Source organism: Lichenostomus cassidix, chromosome Z (genome assembly GCF_008360975.1).
Source record: "Lichenostomus cassidix isolate B80296 chromosome Z, HeHo_3.0, whole genome shotgun sequence".
In the NCBI taxonomy this organism is placed as follows: Eukaryota; Metazoa; Chordata; class Aves; order Passeriformes; family Meliphagidae; genus Lichenostomus; species Lichenostomus cassidix.
The window spans coordinates 55,345,700-55,369,446 of NC_139511.1; the positions used below are offsets into that span (position 1 = coordinate 55,345,700).

Consider the following 23,747-nt stretch of genomic DNA (forward strand, 5'->3'; position numbering starts at 1 on the left):
AAAAAAACAAAAAAAATTTAAAAAACTATTTTGAATCAACTCTTACTGCACAAAACTTGAATTTACAGTTTAAGCTAGCTACAAATAAGTTAAGCTAATACAAAGAGCCATGGTCACCAAAATAAATAGTGACCTGAACCCCCTAAATACCCAAAGCTGGAATGAGTGGGAAAAACACAGGTTTTGGTTTGGACCAAGCTTTCCAATCATTTTCACACCACCTTGCTTGGCAAGTAAATGTGGTAGGCACAAAAAAAGCAGAGAGAACAGCAAGCAGCTTTTATTTAGTGCTCTTGTCAAAATGTGGTATTTTGACAAGAGCATGAAATATGTATGACAAACTTATACATTGTGACTGAGCCATAATTGCCCACCAAAGGACAAAGGGCAGGGACAGGATGCTGGGGGCACACACAACAAAAAACCAACAAGCCAGAAAGTCAAGCCATCTGAGCACACCGTTTCACAGACACCAGAGGACATTACAGGAGCAGGGAGGAATACATGACTTCCAACAATGTCAAGCCTTTACAAGCTCAGGCCCTACCATGTGATTTCATCTCTGACAAAGTCTGTCATTCCCTTCTCACCAACAGGATTTCTGTGGAGAACGTATTCTCTTCATGCCCCCTGTAAACACAATTAACTTGAGGAGAGCACCACCTCCTACCTTAGTGGGATCTACAGTTTTAATTGCTGCCACATACAGATGCACATGTAAAATTTACTCCTGCAGACAGACGTGGCTGTGCTTCAGGAGTTTAAACCCAGAGCTGCCCAATCTTAGTTTGTTGTGATTCCCTCAGGCTGCCCTCTTTTTTTTTTTTTCTTTTTAACTGAGGCATCAGGGCACTTTAGCCCCCAGTTTATATAGAGGATATACAAATGCTCTTATAACCCACACAACTGCAAAGGCCCATGAATACTGGCTCTACTACTAGGGGATACAGAAAATCTTCACCTCTTACATATCAGACTTCACTGTTGCACAGGAAAGGTAAAGGGATATAGGTTACCCCACAGATCATTAAACCACAGGGACAAGATTTGTCTATAGTTCACTGAGGACTTCTACAGCTTCACTCATCATTGAGCTACTTCTACAAGATTGTCCTAGGGATGAAACTGAGGAAGTGGATATTAAATAGCCTTTGTATTATGGACACCTTCAGAGACATAAAGCATGTGTAGAAATTTTGGCAGAATCTGTCAACCTTAAAAGCAACACGATCTTAGAAGGAAGGCAGGGTCTGCACTTGTGTCACAACAGCCAGAATTTCCAGGTTTGACTACAAGTAAGGGAATAATTTCCCATCGTTACTTACTAATGTCAAACTGTGTCTTCACAATAAACACTGAGCAATTTCAGGAACGTTGGTTGCATTCTCCTGCTTTTCTGTAGTTCACACTTATTGCTATAACAATCAAATTGCACACATACATTTTGAGAGGAAGGAAAAGAAAGCCTTTTGACTAGAAAGTGTTCAATGCTGTCAGCTGCAAACCCAAGCACAACTCTACTGCCATACCAGAATTCTGTCATGTAAAAGAAAAAAGAGACTTAACCATATACAACAAGAAACAGCTGCTCTCCAAGATCCCACTAGATATGACAATACTTAACTAGACTCTCAAGTCTCAGCTGACAGGAAAGAAAAACAAACACAGTTACACCTAGAAGATAAGCAACACATCAAATGCCACAATGACTTAGTTTCTTCAGAGGCCACAAATACCAATACCAGCTCCTCATCATTATCATCCAATGTCCTGCACTTCCACTCCCAGTTAGAGATTCCTTCATCTCCTTTCACTGGTAAAAATTCAAGTCTCACTGCTGTTCTACTCTTCATTCTTTAATTCCTTTTCTAAGGAAGAACCTGCAAATACGTTTTACTTTCAACAATATTCCAAGTCTGTTAAATGTTCTAGTTTTACCTAGCCATGCTAGTTTAATTTTTTTCCTGAGCAGTCAATGCTTTTGACATAAAGAAAAAGGTATCTAGGTACTTTTCCTGTCACGCTGAAATACATCCTGATTTTAAAATCACATCAGCTATGAAAATAAATCAGTGACTGCTAAACATCTCAAGGGGTACAAAACAAAGGATTTGATCACTGAACATCTCCATACTTCACTTTTTCTGAGAGAATGCAGTATAACAACTCACTCATATCCAGACAATTAGCTCTGTGTATTTTCGTTCTCTTTTGTTAAGAATTCAGTAAATTCTTTCCCACTGTAAGAAGGTGCAAAAATGCACTAAGATTTTATGAAATGAGAAGGAAACAGAGTGTTAAACATACTACACAAAATACAGTGTGCTCTCACTAATCATAATGCAAATATATTCCAGGCTACTTCAAGAGCACAAACAAGCTCTGTGGATGTCAATATCCTTCTTTATTCAGTGTCTGATACTGCTTCTAGAACACCATTTCCAATTTGGTTCTCACAGCTCTCCCCTTCCTCAGTTCAAGAAGGAAGAAACTGGAGAGAGACCAGAGCTACTCAGATAGTCTGTGGTCTAAAGCAAATTAACAGTGAGGAGAATTTGAGGTCTTGTTTAAGACAGTGGAAGCCAAGGGAAGACTTTGTAGACACTTAAAATTAACTCCCTGAAGAGAGCTTACAAAGAGGACTTTCTGTTTCTTATCAGGAAAGTATATAATTAATGAACAACTATAAAGCTACATCCTGCAGCCCAGAAGGTTCAAGTAGAAACTTATGACAGTCTTTTACCGTACATTTGTTTCAAGGAAAACAGGAAAAACAAAGTTACCATGCTGAAAAGCTACAAGAACTCCTGAAATGATTAACACATGCCAGCATTCACAGTCCTTTAGACATGACACATTAGCGAGGATACTGTTAGCTTCAGGAAAAGTCAGTAGTTGCACTGATGTCTCTGCAGCCTTCTACAAACTTTTCCATCAACTTCTTTTCTAGCACTGCAGTATCTTATCAGTCATGCCAGTACTCCTACTGAAGAATGAACTCAAAAGAACTAATACTATTTTGGTTATTGAAGCTACTGCTTAAACTCACTAACAACTACAGCAGTCACCAAAACCAACACAATGACTAATATTAAACATTACTAAGATTTTCCAAAACCAACTATTTTCATTATGCAATTAAACGAGGATACCTACAATTTGCCCAATTTAAGTCACAGTAAAGAAGACAAATAAAAGTGTCTGAGCAGGAAAGAGTTTGAGGTGGTTTTTTCCCATACTGCTACTGACAGAAACAGATGAGTAGAACTTCCACAAATTCATTTTTACAAAAACGTAACCTTGAAAGTAAAACCTAGGTCTGAAAAAAGCATGCAGAAGATACAAAGAATACATGAACAAAGAACAATGAGGAACACAGTAATAAAGGACAGCAAAGAGCAAGGCTGACAACAATGTCAAAGAAAGCCAATCAGATTATATTAATATATATTAATATATATTAATTTCTGACCTTTCACATTAAACAGAAACCACCAAAATGATCAAAAAATCCCATGGAAAAATGGCAGTAAAGAAATGAGTGAGGCAATTCCAAGGATGAACTCAGAAAAGACTCTGTCACAGGGTTCAGTACTGATGACATAAAAAATCCAAATGGATACAGAGACAACACAAGAATATTTTAAGTTTAATAATTTTAATTTATCTAAATAAATTTAATAATTACTTTAATGACAATTTTCTAGGATGACCAATATTATAAGGTCAATCTCACTCCCTTAACAGATTTTCAATAAGACCTGACAGATAGACCACTTAAGAACAAACTAGTGCCCAACAGCTGAGATGGAAATGCAAGTTTCAGTCATCCCTCATGCTCTGGAACAGTTTCAGTTTAATCCCACTTCGGATGATACAGTTTCAAAACATTGTATGTAAAGCATGGGTGATAAAAACTTCTTTATATTGTTTATATACATCATAATTAATGCCCTGGATCAGAACAGTACAATGAAAGAAAAAGAGAGGAAAAATAGAGAGCAGTGACAAATTTGGTGTTGCCATGAAGTTTGAATAAACCAAACTCCATAAGAAATATGCTATTCGCCAAAACTCAGGTATTTTTCACATCCTATGAATTTAATTCGAATTCGGCAGTGTTTTGCTGATGTGCTCTGCGGGCTAATTTAAAAGACATCAAATATGCTATACACGTGGGAAGCAAGGCACATAGAAGCATCAGTATGCCATTTGGGGGCTTGTTCTTGTATTTTACACACAAGGCTGTCTTCTAAGGTAACAAACTGGAGAAATAACTCACCACTGCTGCACTGAGCCTGTCTCTGATTAAGGGAAGACTCTGCTTTGCAGAAAAACTGCTGTTCTTCGGCCTGCAGGAAGAAAACAATCACCTATAACAAAGGCCAATACGCGCCCCTTTCCGCAAACAAGTTCTGTCAGAAAACGCCTCATGTTCCTCCCCTGCTTTCCCTTTAATTCTATCATGACTAAAAGCTGTTTCAAGGAGAAAGCGGGAAACAGTTCCCTGGAATTAGGTAACAGTTATTTCCTTCCAGCTGCGAGCAGGCCCTTTGCCACAGCTGGTGTGACAGGTACGGAAGGCCGCGCTGCCTCAACCACAGGCGCGGTGCCCTGAGCCAGCACGGCGGCGGCACTCCGCGCCGGGCCGCGCCAGCCCGGGAGCGCTAACGGGGCCACGGCCGCCGGAGCAGCAGCCCAGGCGGGCGCGTAGGAGCAGCACCGCCGGCAGCGACACAGCCCCGGGGCTCCACGGTCCGAGCGCTGCCTCGCTGGAAGCCACCGCCGCTTCCCTCCCTCTCCCGGTCCCTTCCCAACCTCCCACGGACCGGGACCCGCCAGTGCCGCGGCGGCACCACTGCCTCCCGGCGCGCCGTCCTGACGTCACTGTCCCGCGACGCCACAGCGATGCCCGCGCCGCGCCGCCGGCTAAGATGGGCGGGGGCGGGGCCTGGGGCGGCGGGGGCGGGGCCGCGCGCTGCCCGTGACGTCAGGCGGCAGCTGCGCGCATGCGCAGGGCTGTTCCCGCCGCAGCGCAGAGAGCGCAGGTGGCTGGCGTTGTGCCGCGTTGTGCTGAGCTGCTCTGAGCTGCTCTGAGGGCGTTCCGGGCGGGGGCGGGGCGCGGCGCGGGGCGGCGCATCGTACCACGGCCCACATGCGTGGTACTAGTATCAGTACGTAAAGCTAAACAATATGTAAGAAAGTAAATAAAATAGAAAAGGTATGTATAAAATGATGTGCGTTTTATTGACGCGCCAGCGGCTGGGAATGACTGCACCTGCACTGCCGCTCCGGGCCGTGTGCGGACAGGCGCTTTGTGCAGAATCGGGGGATTAAAGCGCCCCGTTACCTCACCGGTAATTGGCACTAATTGATGAGTGTCGCTCTGTAAAATGCTTCCCTTCCCTTCCCTTCCCTTCCCTTCCCTTCCCTTCCCTTCCCTTCCCTTCCCTTCCCTTCCCTTCCCTTCCCTTCCCTTCCCTTCCCTTCCCTTCCCTTCCCTTCCCTTCCCTTCCCCCTTTCTTTTTTTGTCTCGCTCTCCCTCTTCCATTCATGTCTTGTTTTCTGCCTTGGTTTCCAGCCTGCCGTGTGCCCGCAGAGTAGCTCAGGGTACGAACACAGCCCCTTGCACACCGTGTGTAAGTCACCGATAGACCGTTGCAAGCTCCCGTGAACGCGCTGGCGTTTGCGGTCCCTGTGGCGCAGGCGCGCGCACGGCTCGCGGCAGGGCGGATGTCCCGCGGCTCGCTGCTCCCGTGACGGAGCCGCTGCTCGCGGGGATCGGCGCGCGCCGCTCCGGCTGCCACGGCGGCGGTCCGCCGGCCCGCCAGGGGGCGCTGTCCGCCTCCCGGCCGCACGCGGGGCCGCTCGCCAGCTGTAGTGCCGCGCAGCACGTGGGGCGCGGGGCCGGGCGAGCCGAGCGGGGCCGAACCGAACCGAGCCGAGCCGAGCCGAGCCGAAGCCGGCCCAGCGGCGCCGGGCCGAGCGGGTCTGAAGGGGTCCGAGTGGAGCCTCGCCATGCCCAAGGCGCGGGCCGGGAAGCGGCCGGAGCGCCGGGAGGGCCGCGCCGGCGGTGAGTGTGGCCCGGGCCGGGCGGGCAGGATGGCGGGAGCCGAGGCCGGCTGGTGTGTGCACCGAGTGGGTGCCGGCGGGGTGTCGGTGGGTCGCGGCTGCCCGCAGTGACACGCCGGTGCCTTCCCTAGGTATCCTGTTCAACACCGGGGCCGGGCAGCACATCCTGAAGAACCCGCTGGTGGTGAACAGCATCATCGACAAGGTGGGAGCGGCGGCGGGCCGGGCAGCGGGGCTGGCTGCGGAGGGACCTGCCGAACCGCGGCTGTTGCTGCCGTGATGCTGCTTGTGTGTGTGTTGGGCTTGGGGTTTGTTTTTCATTCGGCGAGGCTGCTCGCTGGTTCCTCACGCGTGGCCAGCCATCCCGCATACACCAGCGCCAGGACATTCTTGTTCTCCCCGTGTCTCGTTCTTCCCTAAACAGCTCTCACGCTCCCTTGACACCCAGTTCCACCTTTTTGCTCTGTAAAAAGCACTTAGTTTCATTCTAAAGCCAAATGACTGCACGAAATCGATGGTAGGAAAGCACCGAAATGCTGTGTGTCCTTAGGCTGCCCTGCGCCGCACGGATGTGGTTCTGGAAGTGGGCCCGGGAACCGGGAACCTGACAGTAAAGATGCTGGAGAAAGTCAAAAAGGTGAGTGCGAATTCCCCCACAGACACCACCTTCCCAAGCTCTGACCATGCTGTGGCATAGACTATGGAAAACAGAAGGGTCTTCATAGGCATGATGCACATAAGTAGAAATACTCCATGGATATTTTTCTGAACAGTTGAATAATCCAAATGAGTTTTTAGCTGATCACACAAATTTTGTGTGGTTTTATCAAACTACATTGCTGCTATCCATTTATGTGGTAAAGCTTGTGTATATTTGGAGAGGGAGGAAGGTGCATAGCCTAATAGGGATTTTTAAAGAATTCTTTACACCCACAGCAATAGGTGCAGGGTTGGGCTTTTTATGATTGAATTCCAGTTCGGAGGAGATGCATGGTGTTGCAAATATGTACTTTTTTCAGGTTATTGCATGTGAAATTGACCCCAGGCTTGTTGGTGAGCTTCAGAAGAGAGTCCAGGGCACGTAAGTATCAATTGTGGAAACAGGGAGCACTTAAAGCAGTGGAGCTACTTTGGCAAAAATTTTGGCAACATGTCTATCTGAGGATAACAATGTATTTTTTTCCCCTCAGGTGTCTAGCAAACAAACTTGAAATCAAGGTTGGAGATGTCTTGAAAACAGACTTACCATTCTTTGATGCATGTGTGGCTAACTTGCCTTACCAGGTATGGGATAAACAAAATAGCATACAACATAGCATACAACAGCATAACAAATTTTATTTTCAAATGCTAATTTCCCAGAAGTTATATTATTATTTTTTTTCTCAGATTTCTTCACCTTTCGTTTTCAAGTTATTGCTTCATAGACCGTTTTTCAGGTATGTGAAAAAATAGAGCTCTGTTTTACCTGGTAGGAAATAGTTTTAAAAATATTTCCAAATCCAATCTTTTTCTATTTCTGAAAATAATAGTTTGATGGATCAGAACTGCACCAAAATTTTTTTGTTACACATAGCCTGACAGTGCCTGGAAATTAAATTTATGCTGATGTATTGAGTGTGAGGAGGAAATTTAAACTTGGCAACAGTGAGTGCCCAGCAGATAAAAACAGGAGTTACACCTTTCTAATATTACAACTAATTATTATTCCAGGGATAAGCAGGCATTTGAAATACCTAGCATACCATCATAGCATTTGAAATACCTTCCTACGTAAGAAAAAGGGTGGAAAGGGTAGAATAAATGGCAAGTCACTTTCTTGTTGTCTGGTCTGAAAATGTAACTGCCCTGTCTATGTGTCAGACATCATTATGTCAGCAGCTCTTGATTTCTCTCACTGAGAGGAATGTTGGTAAGTGCTGAGGCAATTTGTGTGTTTTCCAAGTGTGTTAGTTGGCTTCTGGCATAAAAATTGATTACTTTGAATTGATTTTCTCACTTCTGTTACTTTCAGGTGTGCAATACTTATGTTTCAGAGGGAATTTGCACTTCGTTTGGTTGCAAAACCAGGAAGTAAACTGTACTGCCGACTCTCTATTAATACTCAGTTATTAGCTCGAGTGGACCATCTGATGAAGGTACGTGATTGTGCATTAGGTAACTCAGCTGTCAAAGACAGAAGAGTGTTTCAAGGGATGTGAGGAATTTGCTGCTTATTCACACAGCTGCCTGACTGCTCTTGACTAACAGGTTGGGAAGAACAACTTCAGGCCTCCTCCCAAAGTCGAATCTAGTGTTGTCAGAATAGAGCCAAAGAATCCACCACCACCTATCAACTTCCAGGTGAGCAGTGTGTACTTGACATAACATGCTAGTGATAATACTTAATTTCATTTTTCTTTTCACTTACTACTCAATTCTATGTGCTGATTCTACTACAAAGTGCCAGCTGTTCATTGTAGTTTCCAAAATACTTACTTCTCTCTTGATCAGACTCGTGTTAGGACATTAACAGAATATGCCACCATCAGCTGGGTGCAGCTTTGTGTACAGTATTTCCCATAACACCAAGGTCAGTTGGAGAGCTGCTAGCAATAATCTGCTAGTAATAATTCATCATAGTTTATATCTCCCAGAAATGTTTCTGGCTGATGATTTTGCAGGTTTTGATCAAAGGAATATCTGTAAGATTTATCTTCAGATGAGTGTGTGTAAACTCAGAAGACAATTGTTACACAATAGTATTCTTAATTTTCAGAAGACTTCAAGACCACTTCAGCCTTGCCTAAGGTTAGCCAGATTTTCTGCAAGTGTCTGCCTTCTCTGCACATAAGATCTGGCCAATAGACAGATCCTAGACACCAGCAAGTACAATTCAAAAGGTTTTGTGAAGTATTGTTGTTCAGAAAGATATTTTCATGAAGGACTTCCCTTTGTGTTCAGTACTGTTCTGAAGTTGTCAGTAGTAACTGTTCCTGTTTGTGGTAGCTCTATGTTACTTTCTGAAATTTTGAAATTCTGAAATTTTTAATTTCAGGAGTGGGATGGTCTGGTAAGGATAGCCTTTGTTAGGAAAAACAAGACACTCTCCGCAGCATTTAAGTAAGTTTAATGAACTTCTGTCAAAGGAAATCTTTTTGAAGTTTGAATCAAGTGAACAATAGTTACAGCTCAGTTTTTGTGCTAAATATATATTTCTTTCAGGTCAAGCGCTGTAGAGCAGCTGCTGGATCATAATTACCGAATTCATTGTTCCTTACATAATACAGTAAGCTCCTTCTTAATCTATTACATTCTATCTATGTATGCTGTGACCTACATACTGACTTTTATAAGAGTGAAAAATTAACATTGAAAAGCTTAAGATATTAAAGTTTTTCCAAAAGAGTTTGAAGATGGGAGGAACTTGCCTCTTTTCTCAGAGAAAAATCTAAAAGGGTCATTAATGCATAGTGAAAAAGCTTAAAATTGAGTATGTTATTAAAATATTGTTTATATATGTCTGAAGGTTTTTTACTAATTTAATAAAATGTTTTGTCTCTGCTTTGCAATACTGTATATATACTGTATATATACTGTATTATGAGCTGAGATATAAAAATTCAGTTACAATAGAACAATACAATAATCCGTACTATAAAAAGTATAACCTCGTTTTTATAGCTTGAAGCACGAACTATTCTAAGGGCAGGAAAGAGATAGATTATTTAAATGAACCTCTTTCTATGTTGTTATGATAGAAAATAATTTCTATCCTATTTTTCATTGACAGGAAATCCCTGAAAACTTCAAAATTGCAGAGAAAATACAGACAGTCCTAAAAGATACAGGTTACTCTGAAAAACGAGCCCGCTCAATGGATATAGATGATTTCATTCGGTATTTTTTTTTCTCTTTATGCCTTCTTTAAATTCTGTCTGCATCGGTACCTGTGTAGCATAGACTAGTATTGGGTTGCACAGGAATAGTAAGGTTTCCCTCTCGGTACCAGACACTCCTTGCTTCCAGTCCCAAACATGAGTGAACACTTAAGCCCTACTTTACATATTTTAAATGCTGCTTGTAATATTGAGAAGCAACTAGCTAAGGATCCCTATTTCAGGTGCTTGTGCACTAGACGCTTCTGTGTCTCCTTTAAAAATGGCCATAGTGTAAATTGATTATTAAAATTCCTGTAGAGTCTTACACAGCCTTTTTCTGTCTTGATGATTAGGCCATAGTCTATAGCATGATTTTAAATATGAATAATTAACTGCTATATTCTGCTCTTCCTTCTGGTGGCATCATGAATCCTCTCCTAATTCGTGATAAAAGTTCCTAGCTCTTTCTCAGTGTGAGAACTAAGACAGTTACTGCTCTTTGAAGAAACATAGCGAACCTGGTAGGATCCAAGACAACTAAGTGCACTGAAAATAAAAACCTATTTATTCTATGCATCTCTAAAATGGCAAATTTGCTAGTAACTTCTCATTTCGTATTTGTAAAAATTCTTTGCAATTGATCAGTGATGGCTGCTTTCATGCTAGTTTCTTTGACAGCCAGCACATCTTAGAAATGCCTTAAGCTGAAGTTTAAATTGCTAGAATTCTAATACACATATTTCCCTCTTTCAGGTTGCTACATGGCTTCAATTCAGAAGGCATTCATTTTTCATAGATCCTGCTGGAAGAATGAAAGATGCTGTATTTTTTCACCAAAATTTTACCTAAGCCAGAGTGAGTGCAATGGGGACAAGCTCTTATAAAAGCAATGAACAGAACACGGCGTATATGCTTGGACTTGCAAAAAATATTACATGCAGTCTTATCACAGACAGTAGGCAAGAAGCTGCTGCTCAGTATTGTAAAAGCAGTAAATTCTTTCACAGCTGAAGTGAGGTGCTGGACTACCTCATGACAGTGTTTTTTAAATATACCCAAAACATGGATTGATTATGACTGAAATCTGTGTTCTCTGGTCATGGACTTCACCTAAATATATTCATGGACAGTACTCAACAGTACAACCCATAAGTGGTCTGGACAACAAAAAGAAAGTTTTAGTAATTCCTTTTTTTTTTTTTTTGTATAAACCGTTTGTGTTTGTTTTAAAGTGTATTTAAACACTTCCTTTTGATTTGAGGTGCCTGTCTCTCCCATCCCTCTGGTAACTACCCACATTCCAAGCCTGTTAGTAATCTGCTTCTCCTAGAGAAATCCCAGTGAGTGTTTCTCAGAAAACAAAAGAATATATCTTGTGGGCTTGATATCATTTACAGAATTGTCTTAACCCTCTCCTCCACTGCAGGAATCACAAAATAAATACCTAAGAGCCCGAGCTCATGAACACAAACAGAAGGGTTGGGTTTTCTGTCAGCTGTAAATTAAAGCAGCTATTTTTTAAAGTAACTATTTCACCCTTCAAGGCAAGGAGTTTTAGCACAGATGATAGCTTTCAATGAGACTTAGAGCAGTTCATGCAAATTAGCCAGACCTCCTCTAAGAAAAGCTTCATTGATGCACATCGAGTCATTAAGGTTGGAAAAGATGTCTTAAGACTAGGTCTAGCTAGCAGTACCATTGACATCCCGTCAGTTCTTTAAAAGTCACTGATTCAGAAGCATGGATAGAAATAGGGCCTCAAATTTACAGGCATCCTGAACCATTGACTTCAAAAACTGAATTGCACATTTATTTCACAGTTTAATAATTCAGTAATTCTAGTGCTGCTTCACTTCATGGAGAACCAAATGATGAGTCGGGTAAATAGCCACAAGGAATATGCTCAGCCTCATACAGAAGGAATAAGTGCTGAAGATTCAGGTCACACTTCCCAAATGCTTTTATTTTACACGACAGCAATCAAAGCTTGTTTGAGCCCTATTCAAATAATTTCAGTCCGTTATGGCAATCAAGTGCAACAACTAGCCCTATGATTTTTCTTGATTGTCACTGCTTCAGTGTCAGTGTAGCTCTGACATAGAGCAGGCTCTGCCACAAGGACTAGCAGTAAACAGTTTTCAGCTTGCGTGTGCTACCTGACAGGACGGATGAAATTTACTGGGCTTTGTGAAAAGGTGCTGAAATCTGATTCTGTCCTTCCTGTCCTCTTTTTGGAACCTGCAGTAAGCCACAGCCTGGTTGTGGCGCTAAGCTTGCCCGGACAAATACTATGGAAGCCGCTGTTACTCCTGTAGGATATGTCAGTCTTCAGAGGCTTTTTAGAAAGTAAGAATTCTCTAGAGCAGCTAGCAGCTTCAGAGAAACCTCTGATACTACATGATAACCTGTACTATCACCTGCTAACAAAAGCTGCTGCCTTCCATTCCATTGTTTTGTCTTTTAGTGGTGATGGGTGATGATCTCAGAAAATGTTCAGAAAGAGGTGTGGTTTTTTTTTTTAAATCTGCTGCAACACTAAAGTCAGGACAGTAGTCTGGGGAACTTCTTTCTATATAACAAACTTGGACAGAAGAGTTGACCTCCGAAGTAAATACTCATTCTGAAATCTAAGGCCTTTTCAAAAATGTAACTGATGCCCTTACAAATTGAACCCCTTCCCAAAGCATAACAAAAATTCTCAGATGTAATTCATTTAATAGCTTAATTTATTAAACACATTATGTAAAATCTACATAGTTTCAGTTTCCATGTTTACACACAGGAGGATTTTTTTAACCATGATGCGACAAGAGCTTCCCATAGCCTACCTTTCTATGGGAGATACAAACATTAAACACTACAAGAAGTTCTGGCTCATTTAACTCTCTTTTCATTGCCTTCCCCTTATATCCCCCTCAAGCCTGGCACAAACAAAACAGGCTTGTATTCCAAAAGTAATTTTTAAACATTTCCAAGGGAAAGTCTGCTGATACAAACTCCTGGAAAGAGGGAGAACTCCTAGAGAGGTCTACAGTTCTTCATTTGACAAGAAGTTCTTACATGAAAGGTCAATCTTTTTTGGATACAGACTTGCAAAAATAACTTGAGTGCCACCACCTAAAAAGTGCTGATACACATGGCGCCATTTGTGAGAATTCAGGTACTTGTGGGATTTCTATTAGCGCTAGGTAGAGGTATTGTGCAAAATCGTCAAATGATGCAATTTCACCCCACTTTTCAGCTGCTGGCACTGTACAAAGGGAAAAATAGGTATTAGCTACTTCTTAAAGCAACAGAACTACTCAAACTACCTGCAAACTACGGTTAATGTACATGTAAGTTTGTCATGCATCAAAAGCCAAGTTTTTAAAACAGTATGTGAAAGGCCAGTATGGACGTATTTATCCCCAAAGTTTGATAGTTAACTTATCCATACATAGCATTATCACACCATACCACATATCATATTATCTGCATTATCCTAAGATACAACTCTCCTCAGTACTTAAAACATTACCCTTTAATATACATCAACTAATTTATATTTTTTGTGGGTTTTTTGTTGATTTGTTCTTTTTTTTTTTTTTGCTGGAATGGAATGTCCAGCTGTTTGTTCACTCTTAACAGCCCACAGTTCCTCTTAAAATGATATGGCACATCCTGTGAAATGAAACTAGCCACCAAAAAATAAGTCTTGGAACACATCAAGAATGTACACACACTAAAGTAATTTATATTGACAAATAAGGAATGTAGTTTTTTAAGGCTGTGCTTCAGAAAGAGGATGTTTAGGGTTAAGTAGCCTTCATCAAGGCACAGAATGAGAGGAGTAAGCACAGCTGTCTGTGGAAGAGAAGTTACGTAAAATCACTAGTGAGGTGTGTGCATGCACTCCACAATTTTAAACTGCACAGCTGGTCTTTGTCATAAAACTGAACATGGTCAGAAGGAAGTGCTGTGACTTTTTAATGGCCACAGTTTTACGTTATTAAAAATATGGCAATTATTTCCAAACATTTCACTATTTGAATAAAAGAAATATTTCAAACAAAGTGCTTCACAGATCTGAACCCTGCATGGTTGTGCTGTCTGGTCTAGAAGCATTTTGTAGACATCAGAGGAGCATTTCACTTAAAACTGAAAATGTCATTCAGGTGAATAAGAAACAGGACATTTCCACAAACATTTCTAACATTTTTACACTTTCAAGTAGTTGAGTTCTCTTGACCACTAGGTTTTGTAACAAATGTGTGCTACAGCAGTACGGGTTCATGGATTCCTTTATTAGCAGCAGAGGCCCATTTCAAAGGGCACGTGGTCTCTTCGGGTTGATCTGTTTACTGGCCTGTTCCTCCTCTTGTAGAGCTGCCCGGAAAGATTTCACTTTGTCTTTAATGAAAAAGAAGAGAATGAGTACTGATGTGCCTGTGCTCAATAAGTCTTGAAACACATCCCAGCCCTAAAGCACAGCAATGAACATTCCTCCACAAAAATAGCTGATACTACAAACTACAAGAGGATTGAGATAAGCTTACATCCAATACCATACAAACAAGTTGCTTAGCAACTTAGTCTCTTCTTGGATGCTAACCCTGTCTCTAGGCAGCATAGGCTTGTAAACTGCACAATTGTATTTTCAGCATGTAAACTGTTCACACTTACATCCTCCTTACATTTTCCTTTTATCTTAGAGAACCGGGGAGATACACACCACCTACATCCTCTTCCTTCCCAGCACTTACCAAACCACTCTTAGGGACATACAAAATTATATTTAGTGTACCATCTGCCATTTCTGTCCATGCTAAAACCCAGAAGAGTAAATCCTAGTCCCCTCTGTTTTCTTAAGAATGTGAAAAACATTTGTGAGTAAGTTTTGGAACTTATGCTCTGTAAATAGTTAAATGCATCATTCACTGGTTTCATCATAATTCAGTAAGAATGGGAGAAACCTAAGAAAGGAAGTGTGGCATCCTCATATTTCCATTCCTCTCCTTTCCATTCCCCAGTAATATGTCCAAGAATTGGAAGAAGGAAACCAAAACAATGGTAAAAATATGTCAGTCCCACAGTGACAGAAGTAAGGGCTGAACAATTTAGGTGACCATTATGTGCCATGAGCAGAAGACAGAAGAGGCCGAGACAGAACTTTTGACTTCACATGTTCCCTCCTGTAAAACTAGCTATATTAAGCTGGCTGTAAAGATTCAAGATCTCTTAACATTTTACCTCCAGTAGCCTTTTTCAAAAACAGTACCTACTAAATTTTTGAAGAACAGGTAGTCATCTAAACTGCATTTTTTCACTGCTGGTGTGTCATATTGTTCTTTCCTGAAGAGAAAGCCATCATCCATAAAAACAAAAGGAACCTCCAACTCCTAGCTAAAGTATAACCGCCGTGCTTATGAGGCAAGCAGGCTACCTCTGATCTGCTTGATGTATTCTGAGCGGATACTCATACTGAGTAAAAAGATTTTAACTTGCGGTTTTCTAAGATAGATCAAGAAAACTCTCCCTTTAGCCCCCAAACTCACCCTCAAGCTTTTACCAGTATAGCAGTATGTCTACTGGAGTCTAAACAGTTTACAAAAAATGAAAAGGAAAAATTCATCTCCAGGACATACTGAGCTGACAAGCTGATTTTAGAAGACAAGTGGAAGAGTTAATTTTGGGCACTAAGAATTAGCTGCAGTTTGTTTTTCAACAAAGACAGGCTGACAAAATTCAAACAGAAAGGCTGTTGAAAAGAAAGTAAACTAACAACTAAAATACTCAGAGCCTGATGCCACTCTTAAGCAGTCTTAAAAATGACAGCAAGGCTCCCTGGTACACTACAGAATGCAACAGCAGGGACTGGGAGCTCCTACTACTTTTTCCTCATTGCATTGCCTTCTATTCTTTTTCATACAGTTGATTTGAAATTTCTTCTTTTAGTGTTTTGGAAAAAAAGGAAAAGTTGCAGGATTGAGTTTATACTTCCTGGTGGTATAGATTCTTCCTTTATGTTAGGATGAATTGATCACAGATGTGAACTTGTTCTTAAGACTGCAGAATAAATGCTCCTTCCACTGAAGGGCAGCATAAACAGGGAAATAAGACTCTAGAATATAATAACTATCTTTTTCCTCCTTGTTTTTACTGGAATTCTCCATAGCATATGCTAAGGATGCACAGAAAAGTGATTAAAAGCAATTTACCTCTAAGTTCAGTCAGAATATCAATTTTTTGCTCTAGAATTGCTTCAAGTTGAGTAGCGTAAGAATCCACATCATAGTCTACTTCTTCTGTCATCTCAAGAAGTAGTTTTTCAACTTCCAACCATCTAATGGATTCCTAGAAAAAAGTTTAAAAATCCAACAAAATACATCAGCAAAGTTTCAACACAAAGAGCTGATTAAGACTTTTTCTCAAAATGACCACACAGTAACTATCTAGTCACCTCAATAAAACAGATTTCAAGCCTAAAATGAAACCTTTTTCCTAATTCAGCAAAACTGTATGTTTTCTATATTATTTTTTTAGTTTCCGTGGTCACATCAGCAACAGGTAAATCCCAGCTACCCAATTCTCTTCGAATTCAGAACATTAGGTGGTTATAAAGCTAAGAAATTCAGGGAACAGAACTTTATGTCATGTTTGTGTCCCCTTAGACAACAGTCAAACTTTAAAGTCAGCCTTTAAGTGTGGGCTGTTTACCACTGTAGTCACAAGTCATTACTACATTCAAGGAACCGAGATAATTCTGTCCTATTTTGAGAGAAGCTGTATAAAAGGAGACCTGTTTTAAACTCCCTGTTACATGATCTAAATCTACACACAGCAGTACAATAAAGGTGGGTTAAAGCACCTAATCTTTGCACTCTGAATATTAAAAAAAAAAAGGGGGGGGAATAAGGCTTGCAGCAAAGAAGAATGCAGTAAGGAGTTTAAATTTTACAGAACCATGAAAAATTGTGATCAGGAAAACTGATCCCATTGGAAATGCTTTGGTTCAAAAAAAAAAAGCAGCTGACAGATCCATGCATACTAGAAAACTTTTCCTGACATACAAAAATGGAGTCTTTCCCTCTGTACTCCATAGCCCAAGAAAAGCTGAAAATGTAGTCCAAACCCTTTGTTTGTTTTTTTACTTTCAGGACAGATGCAGATTACACTGGGATAAGATTCATCTCACCTAACATAACCTTGTCCATCGAAGACAAAGACCCATGAACACACAGAGCGCAATTAGTTGTGTTGGTATATTTTAGCCATTTTTGTTAGGAAAGGATGTTGTGTATCAACTGCTTGCAGAAGAATGCTGTACAGCTGCTGGATTTTGTATCAGTGCAGCCCACCTACATACACAGCATAAACTAACAACCCATGCTGTGAATGAAGTGAGCTGAGGTTCAGACACATTTCCTCCCCAGGACTTCTGGTAGCAGCAGTGATCTCCAGCAGAAGGCCAGATGGACACGCAGAAGCAATTACATCTTAAACTAATGCAGTTTGTCTCTCCAGAAGCCGCATTAGGACATAGCCACAGCATATGGCACATGACTTCACACTTCTGCATTTTTTACTTCAGGGCTAACGTTCCATAACTAAGTTCACTAAAGCTCTACATCCACTGTACAATGTTTTATTTAACATCCACAAAGCTAGATACCTAAGTTGAGGAGATGTATGTAGTCCCTACAGGTTTAATAGTCTGTTGTTCTCTAGGAACAGAAGTGCCAAACAGACAGCCTGCCTAAGGGCTCTAAGGTTATGAACAGAAGCACTCCACATCTCCTTGTGAAAACAAGGAACACATACTTATTACCATGGTTTATTTTGTGAGTGTAAAAGGTTCCATAGCACTACCCAGCATTAAATGGGCAGTATTCCTTTCAAAAGCCCTCACTAATAGTGAGTGAAATCTTTACATAGCTGTAACATGGAAACAGACAGGCAGTTTGAAATACATGTGTCTCTTCTGGATCTCAGAGCGAGATGTCACAGAAGGATACTCAGAGACAATACTTGTGGGGAGATGACCAAAGAGAAATGGTGCTGACAGAGGTATTATTATTAATTGCCAGCCCAGCAAAGGAAAATTTTACTAAATTTCTGGAATGAAATGTACTTCTCTTTCATCATGGGGACAAAGATTTGTTGTTATGGAATCTGTTCCTATACAATCGGCTTAACATAATATATCAATTTAGGAATCTTTCACAGATAGAATGACTCCTACAGATCAGATCCACCTCCATCTTCAAGAGTATGTTCTTTCTTTGGGAAAACCTGAATTCCTGAAATAGGATAAAATAAAGTGGAGCTCCATCTTTTACCTGGAAGACAGTCCTGTGGTCTTCTACTACTTGCTCTTCCATTTCTACCATTTGTGACACAGCTTCATGGAAAGTAAACAGCTGTGGAGAAACTTCTTCTTCCTAAAAGCAAGTTAAACTTGTTAGTCTGGAAAGAACTATTGCTACGGAAATATACTGAATGTGACCCATTTCATCACAGAACATGGAAAAAAATATGCAGAAGGCAAAACCTGTCAAAAAATAGAATTTAATACTTCTAACAAGAAAACCTTGAGGAACGAGTAGAAGGGGCAATAAATTCAAAATATTTACAGAGTCAAATTTCATTAATATTCACTAAAAATTTCCAGTAATTAATCCTAGCAAATACTGGAAATCAGAATATTCCACATAAAAATAACAAGTTTGGTTTTCTGTCAGGGCTTTTTTTTATGCATGCTGCGACAGGCAACAATTTTCAAAAAAAGAGAACAGCAATTACATTCAACACATTTCAAAAAATCAAAATTAAATTAAACCTTTGGGAAAAAAAGTTAAATAAATGTGAAGGGAGAAATCTAAAATGTACATAGTTATTGATAAATCAGAAGAATGCACACATGGATTTACAAACTGGGACAAAGGCAGCTTCTTTATAAATAAACAGTTAACAATAGAGGAGGAAAGTGCTAGGTAGGCTGTAATTAATGTTTTACCAAGACAGAATAGTTCCTTATACAATGCCTTTGAAATACTCTTTAAAACATTATGTAAGGCTTAATTTCATTCAACATGAGCAATGAACAAGTGTGATATGAAAGGATATATGGTTGGAAGGACTGTCCAATGGGAAGCTCTAGGAATCACTAGCATGTTCTTAAGAAACAGAGTCCTGGAAAAAAAGTCATTTCCTAAAGTGAGATATACTGCAGATACCCCAAAGAGATGTCTGACAAGACAGAGAGTCTTGTGAAAAATGTTAGGATTGTAAGGATTTTTCCTTTCTATTTTTCATGGGTATTTCCACAAACTGGGTTTTAATCCCTTTTGAATATTTAAAGAACCAGGACTAAAGCTGATAATTAACAATTTGGGAAAATGCCCTTTGAAGACACCTCTCAGCTCCCTACTCCTGCAGCCGGGGAGGAGACATGCTGGGAACATCATGTGGATGTCTTCCCAAACAGTGCACTGGGGTTTCACCCTAGGAAAATCAGTATGCCAGGAGGAGGAATGATAGGTAGCCAGATTTCTACATATAGGGAAAGACAAACTCAATTGAAAAGGGGTTTGGATGCAGAGAAAATAATGCTCAAAACCACAAAGGGCATTAAATAAAACAGATAAGTTTTAGGATACTTCCAACTGCCTAAAAAATGCAGTTATGTCATGGAAAAAATGCATACTACAGATAATCACCACAGTCTGCCTAGACATAAAAAGCCCTAATCAGCAAGGAAGATAAAGAAACCCTTCAAAAAACATTTTTGGGTTTGGTTTTTCTTTTGCATGGAAATGAACACAATACCATAAAGAGAAAAGGTGAAGGGGTATGCTGTATGTATTTACAATCTTACTAAAAGGCTACAAATACACTGCCACTGTATGTCATCATCTTTTTCCATGTAATTCTGTAAACCACTCACGTTTTGTTCACAAAGCAGTTTGAGATCATCTCTCTGAGGAGAGCTTCCCACACCCCACTGTGTCTCCAAGTCATCCATCTGATTGGGAGCATGGTGTATAATGGAACGAATATCTCCTGCGGCACTAGGATCAACCGTCAGCTCCTTCACTCTATGGGCAGAAAATGTTTTATTTGAAAATCAGTAACTTCCTGTGTAAAAGAGTCACTAACGAAAATAAAGCTCTACAGGTTTATGTGCAATTAATTAATTTAATAAGGAAGATGATGATGTCAGCTTCACAAATTTAATGTGTTTTCAGTGACAAAAAGATGTTAGTCTAATTCCTAAAAGGCATGGACTCTTGCATTTTTACTACTTGCATACGGATTAAAGTAAATCTGCTAGCAAGAAGTATTTTCTGATTCAAATCTTACTACTTGTTAACAGTTAAGTGGGCAAAAATTTCAAACTCTTGAACATTAACTCCTTAACAATGAGTGATATTTCAAAGAAAAGGTCATTTGGCGCCCTAGACCTGACAATCTTTCTTTCTCTGCATACACAGCTGCGCTTTAAAAAAGTTAGTCAATCAGCTCTGCACTACCTGTTATAAGCAAACCAACCAAGAAATTCTGAAGAAAATAATAACTTGAAGGCAATTATTTTGGAAAATAAATAGATCCTTTCATTAATTACAAAGGTGAAAATATTTTAATAAAATGGTAGGCTCTCGCAGCATATAAGTACTTGAAAGATTGATGATGATTCTGTCCAAAAAAAGGCCATTTAAAAGCAAGTTTATGAAAGTTGCATGCAAGTCTGAAAGCATACCAAGTTTTAGAGCATAATCCTAATTTCTTTAATAGGAAAAATGTTTTTTCAATTAGCACTTATTTACTATAATGGAAAATATTTTTGATTTATCCTCAGAGTGCTGAAAAGTTTTAATTATATATATATATATATGTATATATGTATATATGTAAGAAAATTTTCTCTTTCAGAGATATTCAAATTACCCTAAACACAGAACTGTTAGATTTGGTCCACTAAATGTACAAAGGTGACATCACCATTTCTATTTTTTTTAATGTATGAAGGAAACTAGCAAGCCTGGATACAGAATGTGGATGTTTAAGGAGGGTAAACAAAATACTGGGAAGATGATTGCACATCATGCAGAACCATCACCTGCCAAACCAAAATAAAAACGAAGTATGTGTGACTCAAGGCAAGGGGGGACTAATGAAAGGTTGGTCTGTAAGATTACATAGCCAAAAAGAAAACTTAAAAATAAAGTTCCATGTATAGAATGAAGTAGACCTGGTGTTTGAAGGAGAAAAGTCGTCATACTCATAGGAAGGAGAGAGATCAGAGCGACTGCCACTACCCTGTGAGAAGGGAATGTCCGAAGGACTAATTCCAAATTCCTTTACTCTGCAGCAGCAAAATACAGTGGCAAATTAAAAGAAAATGTTCTCATAAACACAGTCAAAATGACAACTCTTTGATTAGCATACTTCTTTAATAGTTTAACTACAAAATTATTTTTATAACACAAGTGTGTCGACATATTTAAACCGTCTGCAAACAGTTCAGATCACTAACAAAACTGAACAAAACCAGCACTGCTCATTTTCAGGGGAGTATAATAGCAGTGTTTTGAAAAGAGTAATTCCAGATTTCAGCTTGTATAGTTAATATAATTTGGTCTACATTCAATATTCTACTAAAGGGATCCTTTTAAAGTATCAACTCACTACAGCTACAAAAGTTTAAATTCTATTTTGCCTCCTGTTGTCACTGCCCACACACTATTATCCAGTACCTAAAAACTAACTGTATTATAAAAATTATGTATTGTTAGAAAAAAAAAAATATACAAAACACATGAAGCATCACTACAGTGACAGGTATATACTCCATAACAACATACTATTTTAACACCAATGGGAGTTTCAGCACAACTATTTAGTACACTAGAAAGAGGTGTTTAATTCATTTTGTAGTGACTTTTTATGGAGTCACTTCAGCGGTATAAGCTCTATAAGCGGTAGAAGTTCCAACAAGTCTTGAATGTGCATCATGTTACTCTAAGCAGATGAGTAGATGCCTCATTCTCACCAGGGGGGAAATCACACAGACTGGTCCAAGCCAGGCAGGTTTACTACTAGCTCTGTTGACCCAGACACAGGGACATTTGGAGATCGAGAGGAGCAGGCAGTAAGCCTTCCTAGCAGGCCTTTGTGCTCAGCCAAACAGAAGCTGTTGTGGCTCTGCCAGACCTCTCACTGGGGCAAGCAGGCATCCAGATGGTGGCCTCTTCTGGCAAAGCCAGGGCTTCTGATGGTCCAGAGGCTCTCTGCCACCTTTGTCCTTTGCAGCAAAGCATGGGGCATTTCTGGGTCACAGGTCTGGCTGCAGGGACACACAACAGCTGATCACCCTATCTCCACCAGAATTTAAACACAGGAGAGTTGCAGCAGGTGAGGGCTCCTTTCACACTCAGTGAAGAGAGGTGAACACACTTAGAGCAGTACAGGTCTCAGAAGCGATGAAATTGCCTCTGGAGGTTCTCATTTCTCTACAGTGATCATAAAGCCTGTTGAATTTGCTGCCTCTTTACTTAGCATTCTCAAATATTTGCCTGAATTTGGGAAGTATGAAATTTCATATGTATATATAATACAGACTGGCAACTTCCCGCAATTTCACCACAGGGATGGAAAAAAAAAGTATCACATCACAGAAAGGAATTCTAGCCAACCCCAGGGAATCATCCTGAACACCAACTACTGCTAGGGCAAGAGATGGTCCCTCCAAAGCAGGGGCAAAACTAATAGTAGCATCTCCCAGACACCTTGCAATCCACATTATCCATCTCTGGATAATAGCATAGATGCAGTTTCAATGGATTCTTTTATGATGGTTGTACAAAGTGACAATTTAAATTAAATGTGAGCCTGGACCAGTAATTTGGTTTTAATCTTATTAAGAAATGCAACTACAATTGAATTATTCAAGTAGCTAAAATAATCATACATCATGGAACAACACTATTTCAAATATCAGTCATCAACAGCCAGTATAGCTGTAAGAAATAACCTTTTTCATACCTATTTGCGTATCTCAATGTATTTAGAGTGTTTTCACATGATGCCATCCCTGGAGAAATTGTAGCGATCTGGAGAAAACAAGCCACACATTAATAAATCACTTTGTACAGAGGAAAGGGTAGATGAACTTAAATGTATATATTTTTTAATTTCCAGTTTCATTTCGGATCTTCTACAAAAAAGTCTGCTGTGTACAGCTATCCTTTTACAACAACATCTCAGAGAACCAGATGTCCAGTCAAAGCTTCAATTTAATTTTTTTAACCCTACAAGGAACTTCAAGAATTCACAGAAATTTGATTTCCCCAGCCATTTTGGTAACATACTGTGTAAATGTAAAATTGTAACTGAAAAATAGATGCCTCGAAAAAGGAAATATGCAACTCAGTAGACCCTAAGTCTAATATAGCCTACAGACAATTGCCACATTATTTTTCATATCTTTTATTTTTTGTATCTTTGTAGGCTGTCCTCTGTTCAGGAGATTCTATGCTGACTTGGCCACATCAGAAACTACACTTAATAATAGTAAAGATAAGCTTGAGTTTATCTGTTTATCTGTTTAACCGTTTTCCTAATTAGAGACGTATTTATTTCTCAATTGGAAGTTATCTGTGAACAATACTTGATGGCAAACCTTTTATGAGACATATCTGGAATCTAAAGGTCTTTCATTTTCCAGTTAAATAAAATATGCTGAAGATAGCACCACCTTACCCGAAATCAGCAAAAATAGAAACTGTGATTGTGAAACAGTGGGATCATTATTTGTCCTAGTTTCTCTCAGTAGTC

The 23,747-nt window shown here is 40.0% G+C and overlaps 3 protein-coding genes across 3 annotated transcripts in view; 1 reads left to right on the forward strand and 2 right to left on the reverse strand.

The window, feature by feature from the left end:
• The window catches only part of IPO11 (importin 11), an 83,683-nt gene extending 79,045 nt beyond the window's left edge, over positions 1–4,638 (reverse strand). Inside the window, exon 1 of the mRNA XM_085043379.1 lies at positions 4,283–4,638. The gene's annotated coding sequence lies outside the window, so the exon portion shown is untranslated. The remainder of the gene's footprint in view (positions 1–4,282) is intronic.
• A 1,198-nt stretch (positions 4,639–5,836) lies between these two features.
• DIMT1 (DIM1 rRNA methyltransferase and ribosome maturation factor) lies at positions 5,837–12,684 on the forward strand. Its single transcript, XM_085043314.1, has 12 exons — positions 5,837–6,073; positions 6,204–6,277; positions 6,623–6,709; positions 7,092–7,153; positions 7,263–7,356; positions 7,462–7,511; positions 8,087–8,210; positions 8,323–8,415; positions 9,110–9,174; positions 9,277–9,340; positions 9,845–9,951; positions 10,686–12,684. The coding sequence occupies exons 1-12, from the start codon at positions 6,019–6,021 to the stop codon at positions 10,726–10,728; spliced, it is 918 nt and encodes a 305-aa protein (XP_084899440.1). The 5' UTR covers positions 5,837–6,018; the 3' UTR covers positions 10,729–12,684.
• KIF2A (kinesin family member 2A) overlaps positions 12,641–23,747 on the reverse strand; it is a 55,482-nt gene continuing 44,375 nt past the window's right edge. Inside the window, exons 16-21 of the mRNA XM_085043316.1 lie at positions 22,956–23,023; positions 21,163–21,276; positions 19,858–20,008; positions 18,251–18,352; positions 16,130–16,265; positions 12,641–14,321 (exon numbers count right to left, since the gene is read on the reverse strand). Coding sequence (XP_084899442.1) covers positions 14,236–14,321; positions 16,130–16,265; positions 18,251–18,352; positions 19,858–20,008; positions 21,163–21,276; positions 22,956–23,023 — 657 coding nt within the window. The 3' untranslated portion in view covers positions 12,641–14,235. The remainder of the gene's footprint in view (positions 14,322–16,129; positions 16,266–18,250; positions 18,353–19,857; positions 20,009–21,162; positions 21,277–22,955; positions 23,024–23,747) is intronic.